This window comes from Oryctolagus cuniculus, chromosome 10 (assembly GCF_964237555.1).
Source record: "Oryctolagus cuniculus chromosome 10, mOryCun1.1, whole genome shotgun sequence".
NCBI classification, from domain to species: domain Eukaryota; kingdom Metazoa; phylum Chordata; class Mammalia; order Lagomorpha; family Leporidae; genus Oryctolagus; species Oryctolagus cuniculus.
Window position 1 is genome coordinate 121,337,460 of NC_091441.1, and position 22,158 is coordinate 121,359,617.

General features: G+C 50.1%; 2 protein-coding genes and 1 long non-coding RNA gene across 6 annotated transcripts in view; 2 read left to right on the plus strand and 1 right to left on the minus strand.

Annotated features, from left to right (window-relative positions):
* Positions 1-7,384, plus strand: part of SUMF1 (sulfatase modifying factor 1) — a 91,352-nt gene extending 83,968 nt beyond the window's left edge. The window contains exons 9-10 of one of the 3 annotated variants that reach the window (XM_051831916.2): positions 5,742-5,900; positions 7,075-7,384. In XM_051831916.2, the coding sequence (XP_051687876.1) occupies positions 5,742-5,864 (123 nt within the window). In that variant the 3' untranslated portion in view covers positions 5,865-5,900; positions 7,075-7,384. Of the gene's footprint in view, positions 1-5,741; positions 6,482-7,074 lie in introns of those variants that run through there. The other 2 variants (XM_070050024.1, XM_051831915.2) reach the window with 2 other exon arrangements.
* Positions 4,793-12,455, minus strand: LOC100346827 (histone-lysine N-methyltransferase SETMAR). 2 transcript variants are annotated; one of them, XM_070050026.1, is made up of 4 exons: positions 11,777-11,983; positions 8,528-8,701; positions 7,518-8,212; positions 4,793-6,914 (listed from the first exon to the last, which is right to left on the minus strand). In XM_070050026.1, exons 3-4 carry the CDS (start codon positions 7,542-7,544, stop codon positions 6,144-6,146), a joined length of 798 nt encoding a protein of 265 aa, XP_069906127.1. In that variant the 5' UTR covers positions 7,545-8,212; positions 8,528-8,701; positions 11,777-11,983; the 3' UTR covers positions 4,793-6,143. The 2 variants fall into 2 exon arrangements, with proteins under 2 accessions (XP_069906127.1, XP_051687881.1); XM_051831921.2 differs by lacking the exons at positions 7,518-8,212; positions 8,528-8,701 and having other exon boundaries at positions 11,777-12,455.
* On the plus strand, positions 11,977-13,496 carry LOC138843995 (uncharacterized). Its single transcript, XR_011379290.1, has 2 exons — positions 11,977-12,102; positions 12,923-13,496. It is a non-coding gene; the product is annotated as an uncharacterized lncRNA (long non-coding RNA).
* Positions 13,497-22,158: the final 8,662 nt, after the last annotated feature.

A 22,158-nucleotide genomic window follows, 5' to 3' on the forward strand; every position in this document is an offset into this window, starting at 1 on the left:
TCTGGGAAATGCGGGCTGGATGTGTGGAGGACCCTGGTGTAGGGAGGAGGCGGGGCGCTTGGGCACGTGAGCCTGCTGGGACATTTCCAACCAGGAGAGTGGCTCCCGCGAGGACCGCTGGGCCTGTCTGGGTGGCCCTGTTCCTGGAGGATGATGGTGCTGCTTCTGTGTTGGCCTTTTCTTTCTTGCTTCTGCATAATGGAGTTGGGAGGGAGCTGGGACTGAGAACGTGTGTGGGCCTCCCTTGGCATGGGGCCGTTGTCAGCCCCGTGGTCCTGTTCCCTAAGGAGTCTACCACCCTGGGTTTGTGTGCCCAGGCTGCGGGGGTGAAAGAACCTGAAGGGGAACCCAGCTGCTGAAAACTGAGCTCCTGCACTGAACACCCCAGACCCCAGCCGTAGCTGGTGTGGAGCGGGTGTTAACAGCTGGCTAAATGGCCTGCACTTTTGACATGGTTGGACTGGACACTCACGGTCAGTCTGTGGGTGACTCCACACTGCCTGCCAGTGCCCGCTCCGTGCCCTGCAGCCCTGGGGGTATGCACTGCATGTGCTTGCTTTGTTGGTACCGGTGGTTCTGCGCTGTGAACTTGAAGCTGCGGGACTTTGACGGGCCATGCTCTCTTCCCGACTCTTAGGCTCAAGTGGACTGAGTGAAGAGGGATCCTGTTTATTGGTTATCGGCTTGGATGGCCTCAGAGTGGCACTCTTTGTAAATGGAACCGAAACTGGAGTATCCTGAACGAATTTCTGGTAGTTTAAAAAAAGAGAAGAAATGCAAACAGCATTTCTCACTGTGGGTATTTTGTGGTGTGTCCAGGAGAGGCAGGCAGGGAGTTCAGCCAGCCACCCATGCACACGTGTCTCAGTACAGAAATCGAGTTTCTAAGATGGAACAGGAAGTAAGCATCTTAAAAAGTGGAGCGAACCCATTCCATGTTTGTCCAGCAGCAGGCACCTGAGTCCCTGCCATACCTCAGGTCACTGCCTGCGACAGGTGCCAAATTGTTTCTGGGTTTAAGTCTTCAGAGTCTCCTAGGATTTTGAGAACTGTAAAAACCTACTCTTGGATAATGCCGTTGTGTTCTGAAAACAAAAGCACCGTGTGTCCACTTGGCAGACAACAGCAAAAAATGCAGGAGAGCTATGGATACAGATTCACTGCAGAACCAGGGACAGATCCCCAAGTCTCACGAGAGGGGGCCTAGGGGTTTCCACACCCAGTACTCTCTCCACCATGGCTGCCGTTCCCTGAGCCCCTCTGCTTCCCGCCGGGCGTGTGTGCATTGGATCCGGTACGCCCCACTCCCCAGTGTGTCCTCACTCCGCGTTTTCTCCTTTTTCCGTGCTATTATCGCAGTGGCCAGAGGTTGCCTTTGAGGACAGCAAATTTGGCAAAATGCGGATGCGCTCCCTGGCAAGTGCACCAGACTGTGTGACGTCCTCTGTCGCTTCTGGGGTACAGCCGGCTCAGAACGAGATGTTCTCTTGTGAGCCTTCCCATCGGTTTCTGATGGTCAGATTTCTGGAGGCCAAAGCCACAGTGCGTCCGTTTCCTCACATTCGGAACATGGTGTGGGAAAATCAGTGTTGTTGTGGCAGAAGGCAGAAACACGGAGCAAGGAAGGAGTTCTTTTTCAGCCAGCCTTTGCAACTTGATATTTTGGGGGATGCACACAGTTGTAAGCGCTCTGCAGATGCGGGCTGCACAAGCTGCTTCTCTCCGCAGCGAGGACCTGGCCTTGGCACACGGCAGCCCAAGCAGAGACGGCACGGTCACTGGGCCGCCGTCCATCGCCAAGGCTTGTCACCGTTGCCTCCGAAAGACCCCCTGGATCTCGTTTGTGCCTGTCTTTTTTTTTTTTTTTTTAAAGATTTATTTATTTATTTGAAAGTCAGAGTTACACAGAGAGAGGAGAGGAAGGGAGGGAGGAAGGGAGGGAGGGAGAGAGGGAGAGAGAGAGAAGATGCAGAGAGAGAGAGAGACACAGAGAGAGGTCCTCCATCTGCTGGTCCACTCCCCAATTGGCCGCAATGGCCAGAGCTGCACCGACCTGAAGCCAGGAGCCAGGAGTGTCCTCCGGGTCCCCAACGCGGGTGCAGGGGCCCAAGGACTTGGGCCATCCTCCACTGCATTCCCAGGCCATAGCAGAGAGCTGGATGGGAAGTGGAGCAGCCAGGTCTCGAACCGGTGCCCACATGGGATGCTGGCACCCCAGGCCAGGGAATTAACCCACTGCGCCAGAGTGCCCCCCAACACCTGCTCTTTTGAATGCAGCCTTCCCCCTGCTCTGCTCTTCCCCTCGCACCCCCCAGCCCGCCCCCCCCCCCCCCAGCCCTGCACAAGCCAGTCTCCCCAGCACAGCCACAATGAGCTTCTGGAAATGCAGGTGTGGTCCAGCCCCTTATGCTCGGACCCCACTGGGGTTTCCATCTGCTTTCCCGTGGGACAAGAACCATCGTGTGGTTGGTGGCGCTCTGCCTTCCTAGGGGACACGACTCAGACAATGCCGCATCCACGGGGCACAAGGTGGCCGGAGTGATCACAATGTGAATGGTGAGAAGTCAGGTGTGTTCACCCGTGATGCGGCCCCCCAGGATGGGCCTGCCCTGCCTGGAAACTTCTAGCCCACCAAAGATCCATGAAGTCAAAAACTCTGCGTGGGGCTGGCATTCGTGCAGTTACAACGTGGGTTAAGATGCCTCACACGCCACATGGGAGGGCCTGGCTCACATTCCTGGCTGCAGCTCTTGCCGCAGCTTTCTGCTCATGCAGACCCTGGGAGGCAGCAGGTCACGATCAAGTATTTGGATTCCTGCCAGCCGCGTGGGAGGCCTGGACTGAGCTCCTGACGCCCAGCTTTGGCTCGGCCCAGCCCTGACCACTGTGATTGCTTGGGGATCAAACAGAGATGGGAGCTCTCTGTCTCCCAAATAAATAAAATTAAAAAACAGCCACTCTGGGATCGGGGCCAAGCAGCGTGTGTCGGACTGAGCCCTGGTTATTCCGACGGAGAGAAACTCTGGGAGAGCTCGAGTGGTGGATGCTGAGGGGTCAGGCGACTGTGCTGAGCGTCCCTGTACCAAGGGGCCTCTTCTTTGTTGTGACAGTAAATTCTGGTTTATTTTAAAATATTTTTATTAGGCTGAAAGAGTCAACAATTCAGCCACTGAGACTAATTTGTTTTGCATTCATCTGAAGTTTGGGAAGTTTACTGCCCAGCAAGTTAGGACAGGAAAGGTCTAAGGCTCCTGAAGATCGAGGCTTGGCCTGAGCTGTCCCTGACTTCTTGCCTTGAACAGCTGCAGGACGTGTCCATGCTTGGGGGAGAGAGGGCAGGTGAGTTGGTTACTGGGGAGGAAAGAAAACAATCCAGACTGGCCAGCAAACACGACCACGAAAACCCCAAGAATGACCACTTCCTGGAATGTGAGGGCAGGTGGAGGGCTCCCTGGCGTCCACGTGCAGGAGGGTTTCACATTTGTTTGGGACTCCTTTTCATGACTGCCTGCCATACACTGAGGCTTTGATGGAGCAGAAGACAGGGAGAGAGGGCTCAAGTGGCCAAGGGGTGGGGCCAGGTGGGGAGAGTGCATAGACTCTGCTTTGTGAGTGGCTGCCCTTAGAAAGTAGGGGCCATGGAATAGGACTGAACAGGGCTGGCTGTGTGGTACAGGAAGTCACCTGTGTTTTCCTAGTTCAGCTTTGAGAGAGTGACTGCAGGAAAATGAGTGACAAGGGGACAGCAGGCTGATCCGTGATGGGTAGCTGGCTGGTGGCCAATGGAGGAGGGGGGAGGAAGGAAAATGAGACAGGAAATAGATTATATTGCTGCCCCCCCCCCCTTTTTTTCTACCTAGTAGCCATATAAACAAGAAGAGTGTAAGAAACCCCAGAAATACCCCAAAGTAACATCAGGATGGAGAATCCAGATGTTCCGCGGAGAAACAAGGTAAGGACAATGTAAAGTGAAACCACGCGTTCCTCTTTTCTGTCTCCCTCACTCTCCCTGCCTCCCTCTTTCTGAAGGCAGACTTAAGCATCCTGCTTCTTTAAGCTTCTTCCACAGGGACGTCCGGCCCATGCAGGAGCTTGGGCACCTTCCTGGGAGTGCCGAGAAGTCTTGGAAGGGTTGGGAGGTGGAGAATGCACGGCAGGGCACAGATGGGAGGGCGGCCAGGCTGCCGCAGGGGAGAGGTGGTGGAAGCAGGAGGGAAGAGTATACAGGGGGTGTGCAGGGCGTGTCTTTATGGGACTTGGTCAGTGACTGACCAGCTGTGGGGAGGAGGAAAATTATCGATGACCTGTGCTTTGGGCAGCCAGGCAAAACATAATGCTGTTGAGTGGCTAAGAACAAGCTCACCGATGCTGTTGTGGTGCAGTGGGTTAAGCCACTGTGTGGGGTGCCCACATCCATTCTGGAGGGCTGGTTCCAGTCCCACCTAATGTGTTCTGTCCAGCTCCTGCTGATATATCGTGGAGGGCAGCAGATGATGGCCCAAGTGCTGGGGGCCCTGTCACCCATGTGGGAGACCTGGCTGGGGTTCGGGGCTCATGGCTTTGCCATGGTATAGCCATGGCTGTTGCACACATTTCAGGGGTGAACCAGCGGATGGAAGATCTCTCTCCTTGTGTGTTTCTTTGCATAGTCTCTGCCTTCTAAGTAGATGACAGTAAATTAACGTTAAAAGGACAACACAATAATTGGTGATATTATTAGACTTCATGCAGGTGATAATTAATTGTAGTTTTTTTCCCCTTGATCCATGCTTAGAGAAATAAGATGCAGGAGTTGGACAGAAATCAGAGTAGCACTTTTATTGCCAAAAAAAAGCTGATCAGAAGGCTGGGGTGGGCTGTGTGGTACGGAGGTTACACTGCTGCATGGGATGCCGGAATTCCACAGTGGAGCACTGGTTTGCCACCCAGCTGCTCCACTTCCGATCCAGCTCCCTGCTAACGCATCTGGGAAAGCAGCAGAGGATGGCCCAAGGGCCTGAGTCCCTGCTACTCATGTGGGAGTCCCAGATGAAGCTCGTGGCTCCTGGCTTTGGCCTGACCCAGCCCTGGTACTTGTAGCCATTTGGGGACTGAGCCAATGGATGGAACATCTGTTTTTCTTTCTGCCTCCCTCCGTGTCACTCCTTCTTTCAAATAAGTAAATAAATTAATAGGAAAAAAAATATCATAACTTAATAGAAGGTAGGGTTTAGGTATGCACCTACAGGTTCTCTTGGATAATGATTAACATTAGTGTGAGTGCTACCAAACTCTCAAGAGTATTGACTTAAGGGAGAAACTATTCATCTAAAAGTCCAGGGGTGAGGGCACTGGTGCTGTGGAGTAACGGGTAAAGCTGCCGTCTGTAGCGCTGGCATCCCATATGGGCACCTGTTCGAATCCCAGCTGCCTCACTTCCGATCCCACTCTGCAATGGCCTGGGAAAGCAGAAGAAGATGGCCCAAGTGCTTGGGCCCCTGCACCCACGTGGGAGACCTGGAAGAAGCTGCTGGCTCCTGGCTTTGGATTGGCCCAACTCCAGCCATCACGGCCATTTGGGGAGTGAACCAGTGGGTGGAAGACCTCTCTGACTCTGCTTCTCTGTAACTCTGCCTCTCAAATAAACAAACAAATCTTTAGAAGTCCAGGGTGTCAGGCCACAACTCATAGGATGTTCTGTGGTGCCAGAGATGCAGTTCCCTTTCCATCTTGTTCATGTGCTATTCTCGGCCCTTTGCCAGGGCGATCTTGGGTGCTCCAGGACTGCTGCAGCCTTAGCCCTCAGCATGCAGTCAGGCCAACAGGAAGAGGAGAAAGGGCAGCTCCACCGAAGGACATGCCAGTTTTTACTGATATCCTGTTAGCTCCAGCAGAGTCACGGAGCCACATCCACACAGGAAGTGAGTATTCCATGTACCAGGCAAAACGGGGGATGCTATTACAGGACGGGAGAAAGGATGCTGAGGGAGCCATCTGTGGTCTCTGCCACACGCCTAGTTAACTCGGGCAGCAAAGCTGGCTGGCCACCGGCTCCCCTGCACGGAGGGGCGCCTGCACCGGGGAACACAGATGAGGCTGAGCCCCATGTTTGCTTCCTTCTTGTTGACACGGGACAGGGCGGCCAGCGGGCCGGAATCTCTTTCCTACCCAGGGCAGTACAGCGAGCTGTCGTAAGGCAGGAACGCGGTACATGATTTGGCCCCACAGTAGCAAGGCTTTCTCAGTTTCCCATTATCCAGCCCGTCTTTGTCTTCACCATCTGAACGATTAAGAAACCTCCCTGAGTAGTCGTAACAGAGTTCTTCTCCTGGTAAAATGTCTTTGGCTGCAAACAGTGCCAACTTGGGTACCATTGAGTCAATTCGGACAGGAACCATCAGCAGGTTTGGCGCACAGGAATGGTTAAGGAACCGCCCGACATTGCCTGTGTGGGTAGGGTCCACAAACGTGGCCAGGACCTGCCCCTGGGACACGTGCTCCCTGACGGCTAGAATGTAATTGGAGTCATGGATTGTTTGTAAGTGAATTCTCCTCTGTGCTTCAGAGGATCCTAAAATCTCCCCGGCATATTCACAGACAAACCTGCCCTTTGGTATAAATTCCAAGGTGCGAAGCCCCCAGCCTTTCAGGTCCGTCTGGAACACTTGGAGGTGGAACTGCAGGCCCCGCTGGACCACCCTGTTTCTGCAGCGGTCACTGCACTGGCACATGATGTTGCACTCAAACACGGGCACGGCGTGGTCTGCTTCGGCTCCTATTCCTCTAAGGCGCAAATGATCATCGTAGTTCTCCTGCCAGCGAAGGCAGGAGCAGGTGCCAGGGAGGCAGGGAGCCGTGGTGCACGCGCATCCAGGAAAGACAGCCTGAGTGGGATCAGTGTCTGCTCCGGGCCCCTCCACGTGATCAGGAGTGTACTGCAAGAAACACAGATGTCCCGAGTCAGCACGGGAGGTCATACTGTTCATAGGTGAGGGACTTCCAAGGTTCATGGGAAGTGGAATTACAAGAAGTTTATTTTGAAATCCATGCATAGTATTTTCATCATTTGTGTTTTCCATAAATGCTGTGGTGCAGTGGGAAAGCTGCTGCCTGCAGTGCCGGCATCCAATATGGAACAGTCCCAGCTATTCCACTTCCCATCCAGCTCTCTGTTGTGGCCCGGGAAAGCAGCAGAAGATGGCCCAAGTCCTTGGGCCCTGGCACCTGTGTGGGAGACCCAGAAGAAGCCCCTGGCTCCTGGCTTTGGATTGGCCCAGCTCCAGCCATGTGGCCATCTGGGGAGTGAACCGGCAGATGCAAGACCTCTCTCTTTCTCCCCCCTTCTGCCTCCTTGTAACTCTGCCTTTCAAATAAAATCTTAAAAACAAACCAACAAACAAAAAAACCTGATGCTGCACTCAGTGCCACATAAGGATACTTGGAAAAAGTTAGCTTCTCTTCTTTCAGATGCTGTGTTTACATCTTGTACTTATGATATCACACATTTGCCAAATTTACCTCTCTCAACATTTCCTTACCATTCCATCCCTCCCTGAGCCCTTCATCCCTGAACGTTGTGAAGAAGAGAAAAAATCTTGCAAGAATCCACTTCAAAAGCTTACTCTGGTGTTCAGGAGAATTACGCAGGCACAATAGCAGGGTGCTGAAGAAATCAGGTTCTGGAGTTGAGCTGCCAGGCGGGACCATACTCAAACCAATACTGGCCAGGACGCCACACGATTCTTTTCCTGTCCTCCATTTCTTACCCCTCACAGGTAGGTGAAAGCCAAGAGCTGACACAGTCCCCAAATACCGCCTCTCTGCCTGCTCTGTGCACATGCTGGCATTCAGAAACAATGGCCAGGACAGTAGGAAGGGGCAGGGGCCCGGAGAGAGAGACTTTTCATTTCTTGCACTGTCACAACCTAAGCTGTACCTTTTCTTCTTGAGGTAGAAGCTGGGCATAAATGCAGTGTGATCAGGGTAAAATGATGCTCTGAGTGGAGAATTCAGGTTTTCACCAGAAAAGAAAAAATTTCAGCGAGCCATGGCTATACAGGAGGCCCACATGGAAGCAGGCGACAGCATTCTAGGCTGAAAACCTGGACTTCAATTCTGAATTTTAACCAAGTGTTGTGAAATCTTCATTCCTTTTTTGGTTGTGTTGAAACCCAGCAACAACAATCTTTGTCCTTGGCCTCCAGCTTCATAAATCAGTTTCTGGCCCAGGCAACTGTAAGGAGAATGAAAGCCAGGTGATTCTCAAGACCCAAAGTCTTAAAAATAATGTTTGAAGCTGCTTTTAGAGACATGAAAAATGGGTAGGTCCAACTCTTAGCTCAAGAAAATGAATTACTTTTTATTTTTATTTTCTCCACGGATGAGGTTATGCTGTGTTTCTAATCTGAACATATTAATGTTCTTTTCTACATTGCACCTCAAAGCAAACCAGACTTGAAGGTATTTTGCCTCGCGTGTCGCATGCCTTAGTTCCTGCACATGCATGCATCTGAGAAAGCACGGTCTGGAGTGGGCAAAGGGTTCTGACCTTTCGTAAGACCGGCTCTGCGCTCGCGAAGGCACTGCTGGCTTCTCGCCAGCGCTCCGGGCGTGTTTCTGCGAAGCTCCAGAGGAAGGGTCCTGTCTTCTTTCCGTGACTCCAGCGGGCCCAGAGCTGCGCATAACTGTGGCATGGAGTTTCAATCTCCTGATTTCACTCATTCTTTCTTTATTTATTTGAAAGAGAGTTACAGAGAGAGAGAGAGAGAGAGAGATATTTTCTAACTACTGGTTCACTCCCCAAATGGCCACAATGACCCAAGCTGAGCCCGTCTGAAGCCAGGAGCTTCTTCTGGGTTTCCGACATGGGTGCAGAGGCCTGAGGACTTGGGCCGTCTTCCACTGCTTTCCTAGGCACATCAGCAAGGAGCTGGACTGGAAGTGGAGCAGCAGAGACTCAAGCCCATGTTGGATGCTGGCGGCATAGGCCGGGGCTTTAGCCCACTGTGCCACAGTGCCAGCCCCTGACTGACTGACTGACTGACTGACTTCCTTCCTTCCTTCCCTCCCTCCCTCCCTCCCTTCCTTCCTCCCTTCCTTTCCTTCCTTCTTCCTTTCCTTTCTTCCTTTCTTTCGACAGGCAGAGCGGACAGTGAGAGAGAGAGACAGAGAAAGGTCTTCCTTTGCCGTTGGTTCACCCTCCAATGGCCGCCACAGCCGGTGCTCTGTGGCCGGCGCACCACACTGATCCGATGGCAGGAGCCAGGTATTTATCCTGGTCTCCCATGGGGTGCAGGGCCCAAGCACTTGGGCCATCCTCCACTGCACTCCCGGGCCACAGCAGAGAGCTGGCCTGGAAGAGGGGCAACCGGGACAGAATCCAGCGCCCCGATCGGGACTAGAACCCGGTGTGCCGGCGCCGCAAGGCGGAGGATTAGCCTACTGAGCTGCAGCGCCTCCCCTCATTTATTTCTAAGGGACAAGGCCGGCGCCGCGGCTCACTAGGCTAATCCTCCGCCTAGCGGCGCCGGCACACCGGGTTCTAGTCCCGGTCGGGGCGCCGGATTCTGTCCTGGTTGCCCCTCTTCCAGGCCAGCCCTCTGCTGTGGCCAGGGAGTGCAGTGGAGGATGGCCCAGGTGCTTGGGCCCTGCACCCCATGGGAGACCAGGAAAAGCACCTGGCTCCTGGCTCCTGCCATCGGATCAGCGCGGTGCGCCGGCCGCAGCGCGGCGGCCATTGGAGGGTGAACCAACGGCAAAGGAAGACCTTTCTCTCTGTCTCTCTCTCTCACTGTCCACTCTGCCTGTCAAAAAAAAAAAAAAATTATTTCTAAGGGACAAACACAAGGCTTCCTCGGCTCTGGCTCCTTTTTTTTCATAGGCAGGCATTTATTTTAATGTACATCAAACCCCATGATTTAATGAACACTAATAATTACGATTATTCTAGAGAAGACAGCTATATAAATTAATCTTAAATAAGATAATTTCATATTTAAAATAAGTGAGTTAAGGAAGATATATTAAACAAATAGTTTCATAACCGTTCTTGGATATGGCAAAGAAAACTATGACTGTAGTTTTGAAACGGATTTACAGAACTCACACACCAAAAGCTACAGTTCATCTAAAAGCACAGACGCTCAAAACCACTCCTGAAGTGGGCCCGCAACAATCTGCAGGCAGGCTGTGCAGGCGAGCGAACTCCACCGCCCTGTGCACGGTCAGTTCTCAGCAAGAACTCGTTACATCTCCTTAAGACGGGTCACAGCAGTGCAGCTAACAGTCCCTGCACGATACGGGCATCCAGTCACTTGCTGAGTGAAGAACATACCAGCAGGTTAAATAGCACATGGATTTGGGAGGAGGGAGAAACTCCAACCGCTACACCAGCGGGGGCAGAAGGGACCGGTTCCTTGAGTTTCCTGGAGTCGCACCAGCAGGAAGCCGAGCGTGGAACCCAGGCACCCTGCTACTACGGGAGGTGGAGGCCTTAACTGGGCCTTCCACGATGTGGCTGGCACTGAGTAAGCTTTCAGGGGTCATGTGGTGCTAGCCAGGCACTTGGGCCAGGCACTGCCCAAGGCAGCCGCGGGAAAGACCACGTCCGACGTGCATGTCCTGCTGTGCCTGGCCAGTCCTCCCAGGTCTGCTGTCTCACCTGGCTGGCCCTCTGACCCTCAGAAGGGCAGGCGGCCAGCACTGAGCACCCGGCTGGTTTCCTCCCTGCCCACCTCGCCCGCGGACTGCAGTGCACGTCTGCTGAGCCCTGCCAGGGAGGCGGACGGACTCCAGATCCCAGCCAGGAGCTCACGTCCCACGGGGCCGGGCTCAGCCTGCCCCTCGGCTGCGGCCCAGGGAAAGGCAGGAAGCCTGGGCCGGGGCGGGAAATGACCTGCCGGGTGCGGGGGCTGCGGACAGGGGCCCTAAGACCCACGACGCAGTAAAGCCAGAGACCAAAGCCGTGCATCCGTGAGCTGCGGAACTGAGTCCATAAGGAGCCGCGAGCCTGCACCTCTCCGCCGCCAGGTTCTTTCAGGGGGTCGCGCGCCGCCCAGCCCCGCCCCCTGGGGTCGCTCGCGTGCAGCCCCGCCGGCCGCCTGGCCCCGCCCCTTGGGGTCGCGCACCGCCCCGTCGGCCGCCTGGCCCCGCCCCTGAGGGGGGGACTTGCGCAGCCCCGCCCACCGCCCAGCCCCGCCCCCTGAGGGACTCGCGCTGCCCCGTCGGCCGCCCAGCCCCGCCCTCTGGGGGGGGACTCGCGCTGCCCCGTCGGCCTCCCAGCCCCGCCCTCTGGGGGGTCGCGCAGCCCCGTCCACCGCCCAGCCCCGCCCCCTGGGGGGTCGCGCACTGCCCCGAGGGCCGCCCAGCCACGCCTCCTGGGGTCTCGCGCAGCCCCGTCGGCCGCCTGGCCCCGCCCCCTAGGGTTGCTCGCGTGCAGCCCCGTCCACCGCCCAGCCCCGCCCCTGAGGGGGACTCCCGCAGCCCCGTCGGCCGCTGACCCCGCCCCCTGAGGGACTCGCGCAGCCCCGCCCACCGCCCAGCCCCGCCCCCTGGGGGGTCGCGCAGCCCCGTCCACCGCCCAGCCCCGCCCCCGGGGGTCTCGCGCAGCCCCGTCGGCCGCTGACCCCGCTCCCGGGTTCGCGCACCGCCCCGAGGGCCGCCCAGCCCCGCCCCCTGGGGTTGCTCACGCGCAGCCCCGTCGGCCGCTGACCCCGCTCCCGGGTTCGCGCACCGCTCTCCCTGCCCGTCTCCGCTGCGGGCCGCTGAGCCCTCCCGGCCACCCGTTCCTGTTCCCTACCTTGAAGGGCGGCGGCCTCGCCTCCGGGGGCCACGCGCTCACCGCCAAGTTCTCCAGGCCCCGCGCAACATCCAGCGGCTCAGCTGCGGCCTCACGGTCGTCCTCCGACGCTGCCATGGCCGTCGCTTCCCCGACCAGTCCCCGCCGGGTCGGCGCTGCACTCGGCCGGCCGCGAGGCCGCGGAGGACGCTGGGAGCCGCAGCCGGCGGGCGCGCGGCCTGCTGGGAGCGTGGGCTTCTCCTCAGGCGAGCCCGGGGAGGCGTCTCCCTCAGCCTCCCGTCTCCGTGTTGTAGGGCGCCCCTGCGCGAGCCTGGCACCCGTGTCAGGTACGGACACGGAACCCGGCCCTCCACAGTCCCCAGAGCGTCGGGGGCTGCAGGCGGCGCCTGGCGCGGGCTCGCGACGCCGTTCCGCGCTGGCCGCCCGCGTCGGGGGTCCCGCGCCGCCCCCTCGGAGCCTGCGCCAGGGCGGCGTTGCCCGCGGACACTGGCGGCCGCCGGAGGAGCCGAGCCGAGATGGCTGGGCTGAGGCAGGGGCGGGGAAGGCAGCGGGGCCGGGCGCTAGCGCGTGGCCAGCGGCCTTCGGGGCCCCTGCCTGACTCGAGGACGGCTGCCACCCGGGGCTGCTCTGCAGGGAGAACACGTGCGCGGGTGGCCCTTGGGCTCTCCGACCCCGCGCCGGACGCTGCCTCCCCCCCACTCGGGCGATGCGGGCCCAGCCCGTCGTTCTGGAGGGTCTTCACGTTCACATTAACGGACAGGAATTCAGTTATTCTTGTGCAAATCTGACTTTTCCTTCTTAAAAACACACGCGGAGAGTAATCTGTTGGTGATCTGCAGAGCTACCGGAAGAGCATGCCGAAGTTACCCTGTATTTTTTTTTTCCCTCCTTGGATCCTCAAGCTAAGGACTCTGCCAAGTCTGGTTGATTTTGTGTTCATGGTGTTTTCCATTTTCTCTTACTTGGTCCTAGGCGCTCATTGCTTAACTTGGAGTATTGAGTTTTTTTTAAGTCTGTCATTCTCCATACCCCCCAAATCACCCTTGTTGCTGCTCTACAATTTTTATCTTTGATGGATTAGAGAGGCAGAGAACCCAGAGACAAATAGACAAATACAGACTTCCGATTTTGTGGTTCACTCCCCAGATAGCCGCAGTGGCCAGGGCTGAGCCAGGCTGAAGCTGGGAGCTGACTGCAACCCAGGTCTCCCACGCAGGTGGCAGCTGCCTCTCAGGGTCTGCTTTGGCGAGAAGCTGGAGTCAGGTACTGAAGCCACGCGTGAAATGCAGGTTCTGTGGCTTGCTGGATCTTAGCTACTGGGCCAGATCCCTGCCCCCAGTGAGCTCGTGAAGACGGACATCCAGTTGTTATATTTTGCTGCTTAAAACCCTGTGGGTGCCCCATGTTTTCCCTCAGAGTCTACGTCATTTATTTCTCTGGTCTCTGTTGCTGCTACTCTGTTTTGAATCCTTTGTGGCACCGACACTTTATTAACAAGCCATGATACTCAGGCCTTTGTGTCTTCGTTCGCATCATACTGTGTCTCCAGTGCGTACACCTTAGGCTCAAATGGCAACTTGCCTGTCATTTTCCTGACTGTTCGTATGGCATTGGTCACTCTTTATCCTTTGGTTCTCCCACTTGGTAAACTGTTTGTCATAGCCTCTTTAATATTGCCACGAAGTCCTTTATTGGAATAATAAACTTATATGTATATGCATATGTGTGTGTGTATATATATATATAGATGGTAGAAACATTTTGTTTTTAACTTAAATGATTTTGTTACATGTATCTGCCAGCCTTTTGATACAGGGCCAAGAGTTTGTGTGTGGTCTGTCGGTTAGAGCTCTATGTCCTGTTCAGTCAGAGGTCCAGTTTTGGAGTCTTTAAAGTGGGACATACCTGAAAGGCAGTGAAGCGATCCGAGCACGGTGTGTCCCTCCTCTCCTAGTCTTTTATGCTTTCCTCACACCTACTTTGAATGGCAGAACTTTTGTGTGTGTGCCTTCCCACCCCCCCAACCTCTCTGAGTCTTTCTGGAGTATTTCATTTTGTTTTCCTAGAGGGCAAAAACTTTTTGCACTCATTAAATCATCTCAGAATATTATGAAAACGGTTATTCTTTGCATTAAGAGGTTTGGGTATGTGCTCTAAGATCAGACTTAAAAATGGGTGTCCATCAGCAGGTAATATACCCAATTTTGCACTGAAGTATGTGTCTGATACTAAAATGTGTTTGAAATTAGTTTTTAGGGGGAAGAGAAGGCGATTACATATACAAAAAAGAACCAAAGTGCAGCGGTTAGAATCAGACGTGGATAAATTCATTCCTACTCTACTGCTTCCTAATCATGGGCAACAATTGCTAACCATTACTTAGTTTTTTTTTTTTTTTTTGTCAGGTTCTGTTTTTATTTCTAAAGTATTTATGTATTTGAAAGGCAGGTTGATTTATCTGTATATCTATCTATATATATCTATAGATATATATGGACACTTCTAGATGGGGAGATATGAGAGAGAGAGAGAGAGAGAGAGAGAGAGAGAGAGAGAGATATGTTCCATCCACTGGCAGAAGGAGAGAGAGAGAAAGAGTATTCCATCAACCTTTTCACTTCCCAAATGGCTGCAATGGCTGGGGTTGGGCCAAAGACAGGAGCCAGGGACATTTGGGAAAGAGTCCAAGTGGCTTTTTCTGGGTGCGTTGGCAGGGAGCTAGATTGGAAGTAGAATAGCTAGCACTTCAACCAGTGCTCCAATATGGAATGTCAGCATCGCAAGCAGTGCCTTAATCTGCACCAGAAAGCTGGCTCCTGAGGCGCTGTTAAATCACTTCCCATGTACTGATTCACTGACTCGGCATCATAAGACATGGCAGACACGCAGCACAGGGCTGTTTTAGATTCCTCTGTGTTCACATTCACAGGATGACGCATGGTGTTGGGCTCACTCAGAAAGGTATGGGACAGAAGCCAGGTCTACTAGCAGAGGCATCAGCTGTCTCTCTTTGGAAACAGTGCTTTTAGCTGTCCACACAGCAGCACAGAACAACCTGGGACCTCATCTTTGTCCTCCCAGAGGGTGGCTCAAATGCAAGCACAGATCCTCATTAATAAGCTTTAAGAGCAGCCTGAATTAGAAGAATCAGGGATTTTAGTGATTTTTTTTTATTTTATTTTTTTGACAGGCAGAGTGGACAGTGAGAGAGAGAGACAGAGAGAAAGGTCTTCCTTTGCTGTTGGTTCACCCTCCAATGGCCGCCGTGGCCGGCGTGCTGCGGCCGGCGCACTGCGCCGATCCGAGGCCAGGAGCCAGGTACTCATCCTGGTCTCCCATGGGGTGCAGGGCCACCCTCCACTGCACTCCCGGGCCACAGCAGAGAGCTGGCCTGGAAGAGGGGCAACCGGGACAAAATCCAGTGCCCCGACCGGGACTAGAACCCGGTGTGCTGGCGCCACAAGGCGGAGGATTAGCCTAGTGAGCCGCGGTGCCGGCCAGAATCAGGGATTTTAAAGTGGATGTCTAGTAAGTATTTTATCAGACATACCCCTTCAGTATACGGTTATGTACTTGGTCTTCCTCAAAAGGAGAGAGAGTGTCTTATGCAATAAAATTTGCTACTTGTAGTGTAATTAAGAGAGAGAGGATGCATTAGGTAAAGTGCTATAGAACTTAAAAAATGGGAAAGATTACGTCTAGCTGGGGAGATTAGGTTAAGTTTCATAAGGAAGAGGCTATTTGGAATTGACCTGGAAGGAGGGATAGGATTTGGGAAGATTAGGAAACAACATTCCAGGCAGAAGAGATAGCATGAGCAAAGAAAGAAAAAGGTATGTATAAAAAAGAGCAACTTAACATTGGCTAGAGATAAATATCATTTTTCAGGAAGTATGACTGACTAATAAGAGAATCTTGTACATCTTCAAGTAATGAAAGTCCCTTCAACTTAGAAGAAGTGGGAGTTCTTTCACTTCAGGAAGCTTTTGAGCACTAATTACATGCGTAACTCCGTGTTTGCCGGTGTTGGGAATGTGCACATATGAAGACGTGCTGCTCTGAGAGCGTGCAAGCCAGTAAACAGTTACACTCAGAGAAAGCAATAAATTCAGAGGATTTTATAAGAAAGGATTATGGGAGCTGTGAGGGGAACCACACTCCTGTAGATATTGTGCTGTTTCTATTTTTGACTTGCTCTTGGTAGTAATATCTGTCTAGTGTAAAACTGTTTCAAACGATCCATTTTATTTTATTTTTCTGAAGCTGTCGGTGAGGGTGCTTCCAAAATAAGATACTCAGTTCATATCGGAACTTCAGTTTAATTTTTTATCTCATTGGCGAAGGATCCACAGAGTATGAGATTAAGATAATAAGGGGATGTTTGCAGGCTGATATAACCAATCTTCAGAATGCCAAGCAGTCCGTATTTCATCTTTCCCAGGTCTAAAAACCCATCTTACTTTCTGTAGACACCTGCTCTTCTCTGACCGGGAGCTTGATCTTCAGAACTTGCTCTGAAAATCATTGTAGCTTGATGGTGAAAAGAAAAAAAAAAGTATCCATGAACATTAACGAATTGCCCTGGTTTACTGCTGTAAATAGATTTAGACCTGACTATTCCATTGAACATTCAAGTTTCTTTTGACTTTTTCACTGCCATAATAAAATCAGTAATAAAGAGAAACATTAAAGAAAAAGAAAAGAATTCAACGTAGGACTCCAACATTCCATAGGTTCAATTATCTTTGGCTGAATTATGAGGTATGACCTTTTTTTAAAGTTTAAAATGGTCTCTGATGGAGGTGTTTAACTCACTCTTCTGTGTGAGGGTTTTTATGAAGTTCTTCATGGATTTGTATTCAGAGCCATTCTTTCTTCAGCGTCTCACTGGCATTATCTGAGCCTCATCATTTTGGATGCACTTTACAGCCATTGATGGGACTTTTAGAGTGAGCAGAAATTACATATTTGTTAGGTTAGATGACAGCGTGAATAGAAAAGTTTTGGAACATCTAAGCTTCCCAGTAAGAACTATTACTTCCAAGTATTAAGTAGATAAAGGATAGGCGCTGGATCCTGTCATCAAATAAGCTTGTGTAAATGAAATCACGTTGAAGAGAACAAGCAGTTGATACTTGAGAATATTTTTGCCCAGTTCAGTGCTTATTTCCCTCATGAGAACATATCAGCTTCCACCCAGCCCATCACTTGGGGGCAGACTCCCTGGCAATCATTTTTCTGTCACACAGTTAAATGGCTCTTGTCCAGCTTTTGGTGTCCAGGTGCATCGCTTATTCAAGCTAGGCTGATTGTACTCCCCTGAGGAGGAGCTGGGATCAATTAAGAGCAAATACTGTTTGTAATTTGGGAGCTGAGAGTTAGCTTTATTTGGTATATGGATGGAGAGGCAAAGCAAAGTCAGCCTTCCAAGGAAAAGTAAGGGAGGTAAATGACCGGGAGAAAAGACTTTTTAGTTAGTGACAGCTGTCTGTTTTTGTTCCATATTTGGATTTTGATTGATATGACATACTTGTTCTATAATAAATTCTTTCTTTGGTTTTACACAAAGTCAAAGTGGTTTCTGTTAATTTGGTCTGAGAATTTGAGCAGCAAAAGCCTTGTGCACTTTGTGATATAATTACCATGGTTAATATTGGAAAACAAAGGCTACATAATTATATCTTTCCTCTCTACAAAAATTAGGTGATGTCTATGAATTTTTGTTCATTTTAGAAGTCGGTAAATTATTGTTTTTTTTTCTTTTTTACCATTTTACCTTTCTGATATGCCTTCACTAAAGATGGCCTCTCCCAAATAATATTAATAGAAACTTATGGCATCAAAAAGTAGTAAAAAAACCATAAAATTCCTATCTAGTGGAAGGGTTGATAATAAAGATAAATAATACTCTGAATCCATATTGTGCCTAGTCTTATTTAAAAACAGCAAAAATGCAAAGCAAATTAGAAAAGATATCTTTTTGTTTGCTCAACTTTTATGTCAGAGTTCAAGACATATGGATTGCTTTGCAGTAAGATGAAATATGGCAAATGATTAAGGGAATTTGGTGGTTGTATCTTAAAAAATTATGAGCCTGTGTTATTTATGTTCTCTGAAAGATAATAGATTGTTTTGTATTTAGACTTGTAATGAATATGTTTTCAGCAGAATAAAAAACACTGTGGCATCTTGATCTATGCTTTTGAAAACATTTAAACTATTTATTAAAAATGTTTTTAATTTTTCACTTATATGAGGGGAACAAATTTCATGTATTTCATATGTACAGATTTTATTTATTTGAGAGGCAGAGTTACAGAGAGACAGAAGCAGAGGGAGAGATAAAGAGAAGTCTTCCATCTGCTGGTTCACTCCCTGAATGGCTGCAATGGCCAGAGTTGAGCCTGTCCGAAGCCAGGAGCCAGGAGCTTCTTCTGGGCCTCCCACGCGGGTACAGGGGCCTAAGGCTTGAGCCATCTTCTGCTGCTTTCCCAGGCTGTAACAGAGAGCTGGATTAGAAGTGGAGCATCTGGGACCCGAACATGTGCCCAAATGGGATGCCGGTGCTGCAGGCCGCAGCTTTAACCCTCTGTGCCACAGTGCCGGCCCCGGGACCCAGCTCCTTGAGCCTTCATCTTCTGCCTTCACTGTATGTGTTAGCAGGAAGCTGGAATCAGGAGTGTAGTTGAGACTCAGATTCAGGCATTCTGGTATGAGATATTGGTGTCTGAAACTGGTTTAACCATTGCACCAAATGTCCAGCTTATTTTTAATTTTCTGAGTCATCTTTGTACCATTGTCCGTGGTGGCTGTATTAATTTACATTCCCATCAACAGCGTATTAGGGCTCCCCTTTGTCCATATATTTGCTACTGTGGTTTTTTTTTTTTTTTTTTTGTTTATTTGATAGTAGCTATTTCTAACTGGAATGAGATGGTACCTCATTATAGCTTTCTATTGCATTCCTCTAATAGTGATACTGCGCATTTTTTTTATTTTTTATTATTTATTTATTTATTTATTTTGACAGGCAGAGTGGACAGTGAGAGAGAGAGACAGAGAGAAAGGTGTTCCTTTGCTGTTGGTTCACCCTCCAATGGCCGCCGCAGCTGGCGCGCTGCGGCCGGCGCACCGTGCTGATCCAATGGCAGGAGCCAGGTACTTCCCCTGGTCTCCCATGGGGTGCAGGGCCCAAGGACTTGGGCCATCCTCCACTGCATTCCCTGGCCACAGCAGAGAGCTGGCTTGGAAGAGGGGCAACTAGGACAGAATCCCGCGCCCCGACCGGGACTAGAACCCGGGGTGCGGGCGCCGCAAGGTGGAGGATTAGCCTAGTGAGCTGCGGCGCCGGCCGATACTGCGCATTTTTAATGTATTTGTTGGCCATTTGAATTTCTTCTTTTAAGAAATGTCAATTCAGATCCTTTGCCTGTTTATTAACTGGATTTTGTTGTTGTTAATGAGTTTTTTAATTTCTTAAATATTCTGGATATTAGTCCCTTTTTGGATGAATAGCTTGCAAATGTTTTCTCCCAGTTGTCTCTTCTGTCTGTTGATTGCTTCTTTGTTGTGCAGAAGGTTCTTAGCTTGATATAATGCTATTTGTCTAGTTTTGCTTTTGCTGTCTATGCTTTTGGGCTGTTACCCAAAATGTCATTGCCTATATCAGTGTCTTGAAATAGTTCCCATGTTTTTTCTTCTAATAGTTCTGTAGTTTCAGTTCTTAGTGTTTAGATCTTTGAAACATATTTGGTAGATTTTGTCATGAGGTGAGAGGGAGGATGGGGTGTGGTAAGTTCTGGTTTCAATCTTCTGCATGTGGATGAGCAATTTTCTCAGCACTTTAATTGAAAAGGTTGTCCTTGCAGAATCACTTGGCTGTATGAAGATACATGGATTTGTAACAGGGCTCTCTAGTCTGTCCCATTGGCTCATGGTTCATAACTCACTTCACCTGAAATGTCACAAGGAAGGAGTTAATTTCACTCATGAGAAAGGTATGAACAAGTCTGTTACCAGATACATTCAAACACGATTACCAAGGTGACCAGAACAGACTTCTCTTTTTGCTACTTGATCTTGAGAAGCACCGTCTGGAGTTGCATTCATGCATTCTGATTTTCACTTCATGTTCTAGGCTGCAAGCTTTGTATACAACTTGGAAAAACACTACTGACTCGTAAAGTCTAATTCCTCCTCCTCACCTGTAATGAGGGGCGTGGCTTCCTCTTCTGCTTTAGCTGTGAAAGCAAAGATGTGTGTTCTAGGAAGCTGAGTGTCACACACATCCTGTTATGCAGAAACCTACCCCTAACAGTTAAGCCAGGTCTGTAAGTCCTGTGAGACAATTTCATGCTACTCCTGTATATCCTCTGAGACTGGAATCCTTTTTAGGGATCGTATTAATTTTCAGCTTCTCGTAATTTAGTATCCTGCAGCTTTCAGGGGCCTAGCAGCTTTTTCACTGGTACCTTCCCAGTCCCAGCTCTGGCATTTAGAAGGAGAAAGGAAGGAAACGAAAGAAACAAACACAAAATCAAAGGTGCGGAATTCTACTCAGGAGTCTAAAACTAACTTGGTTACTCTGGAAGAATGATGATTTCTGCTTATTTTAGATATTTCAATCAGGAGGAAAAATCCTCCCTTCCCCTTTTCATTATCCCGTAGGTCTGGATATGTTAGTGCCATTGCCATAAGTAGGTGAGTCTTCTTGTGTGAATTGAGGAGTACTATGTTTTTGTCTCCTCACTGTTTTTGTCTCCTCACACTCAGTCCAAAAGGACTCTCTTCAGTGTCTGGACATGCCTAAGGCCCCTGTCTTTAGAACCTCCTTGTGGAATGTTCTTTCAGAATTGCAGTATTCATGGGAGTGAAGAACATGACAGCCACAGATAGGTTTTATCCTGTCACTTTCCTTCCTGAAAAGGATGTGCCTAGGTTAAGCCTGAGGACTTAGAGGAACTGGTGAGGAGGAGAAGGAGGGAAAATGTCAGATATTAGGTGAACATGTATTGTTGAACTCTTACCTCATTCTCTAATGCTGTCCAAAAAAATTTTGATGATAAAAATGCTTTGTCAGCCACATGTGACTAGTGAAGCTGTGAAATATGGCCATTATGTATGGGAACTGATTTGAAAAAAAGAAATGCTGTGTATATTTTTAATTTAAACCTCACAACAACTCCATGGTCAGCAATATTATTACCTCCAGTGGTCTAAGTGTGAATGGTAGAGTGGGATTTGGGCCCAGGTATGAAACTGCTTGTATGAAGAGAAGGTTACTCAGCATTCACTAGGACTTAGCCACTTTCAGAAGCTGCCTTCTTCTGGCTGCTGTGAAGAAAGTAAAGGATTATAATCTTGAAATTAAAAAATACATGCAAGTCTCCTCCCCTTTGAAAGCACTGTGTTTTATGTGAAGAAGGTAATTAGTAGCTTGGGGGATCTTTTTCCTAGGGGTTGTCCCCTTGCGTTTCGAGAATATATTCAGGTTAATGAGCTTGCTTCAAAAGAGAGCTTCATCTCACGGCTGACCCTCCCAGTCTTGAAGCCTGAGCACTGAGGTTTCTGCCTCTAACACTGAACTGTTATCAGCTGCCGTTTTGCTAATTGTGAGTTACCTGAGAGAGGATGCTAAATAACATAAATCTATTATGAATATGGGTTATGAAATGACAGTGCTGAGAAAACATTGTCATTCATAAAACATTATGAAATGAAAATGCTGAGAAAAGCACCACTGTATGGATGGGCACAGAAGTGATTTTCTAGTTCTGTTCTCTTTATATTTTTTTGGTCTTTCTTATAAGTCAGTGGAGGCAAAATAGGTGACTGTGTGTCTGTGCGACTTGGGAGAGGCGAAATAGGCGACTCTCTGAACTGCAGTTCAGAATGGAGTTTCAGTTTCAGAATGGAAGGTCAGAGATTATTTTTATGGGAAATGGAACTTTCTTTGCCATAGTAGGAGGAACTCTTCAGTGTCACTCTAATCCTAAGCTCTTTCAGTGACATGTAATTACCTTATGTGGTTAATGAATGATTGGGCACGTCTTGTAGCTCTGAATTCCCTCCTCTATTCCTGGTTCTGGCTTTAATCTCCTTGATTAGGAAGTCTCACTTTTCACTTAGCTGTTTCATTGTAATTTTAATTTTCAGTGTCATTTTTAAAGAGATATTTTGCAACATGTTCACTTTAGTGCAGTTTCAGCTCTGGAACCCACCCATGGGCTCAGCTTAGACGAACAGTGAATGTGATTTATCTTTTACAGAGTCTGGAAGTTACAGGCTGGTGATCCAGGAACATGTGAGTCTTCCTTTATTTTTTGCAAACTGAGGAATGCTTTCCCCAGAAGAAGGATTTTGTTTTCAGGTGGTCAATTAAA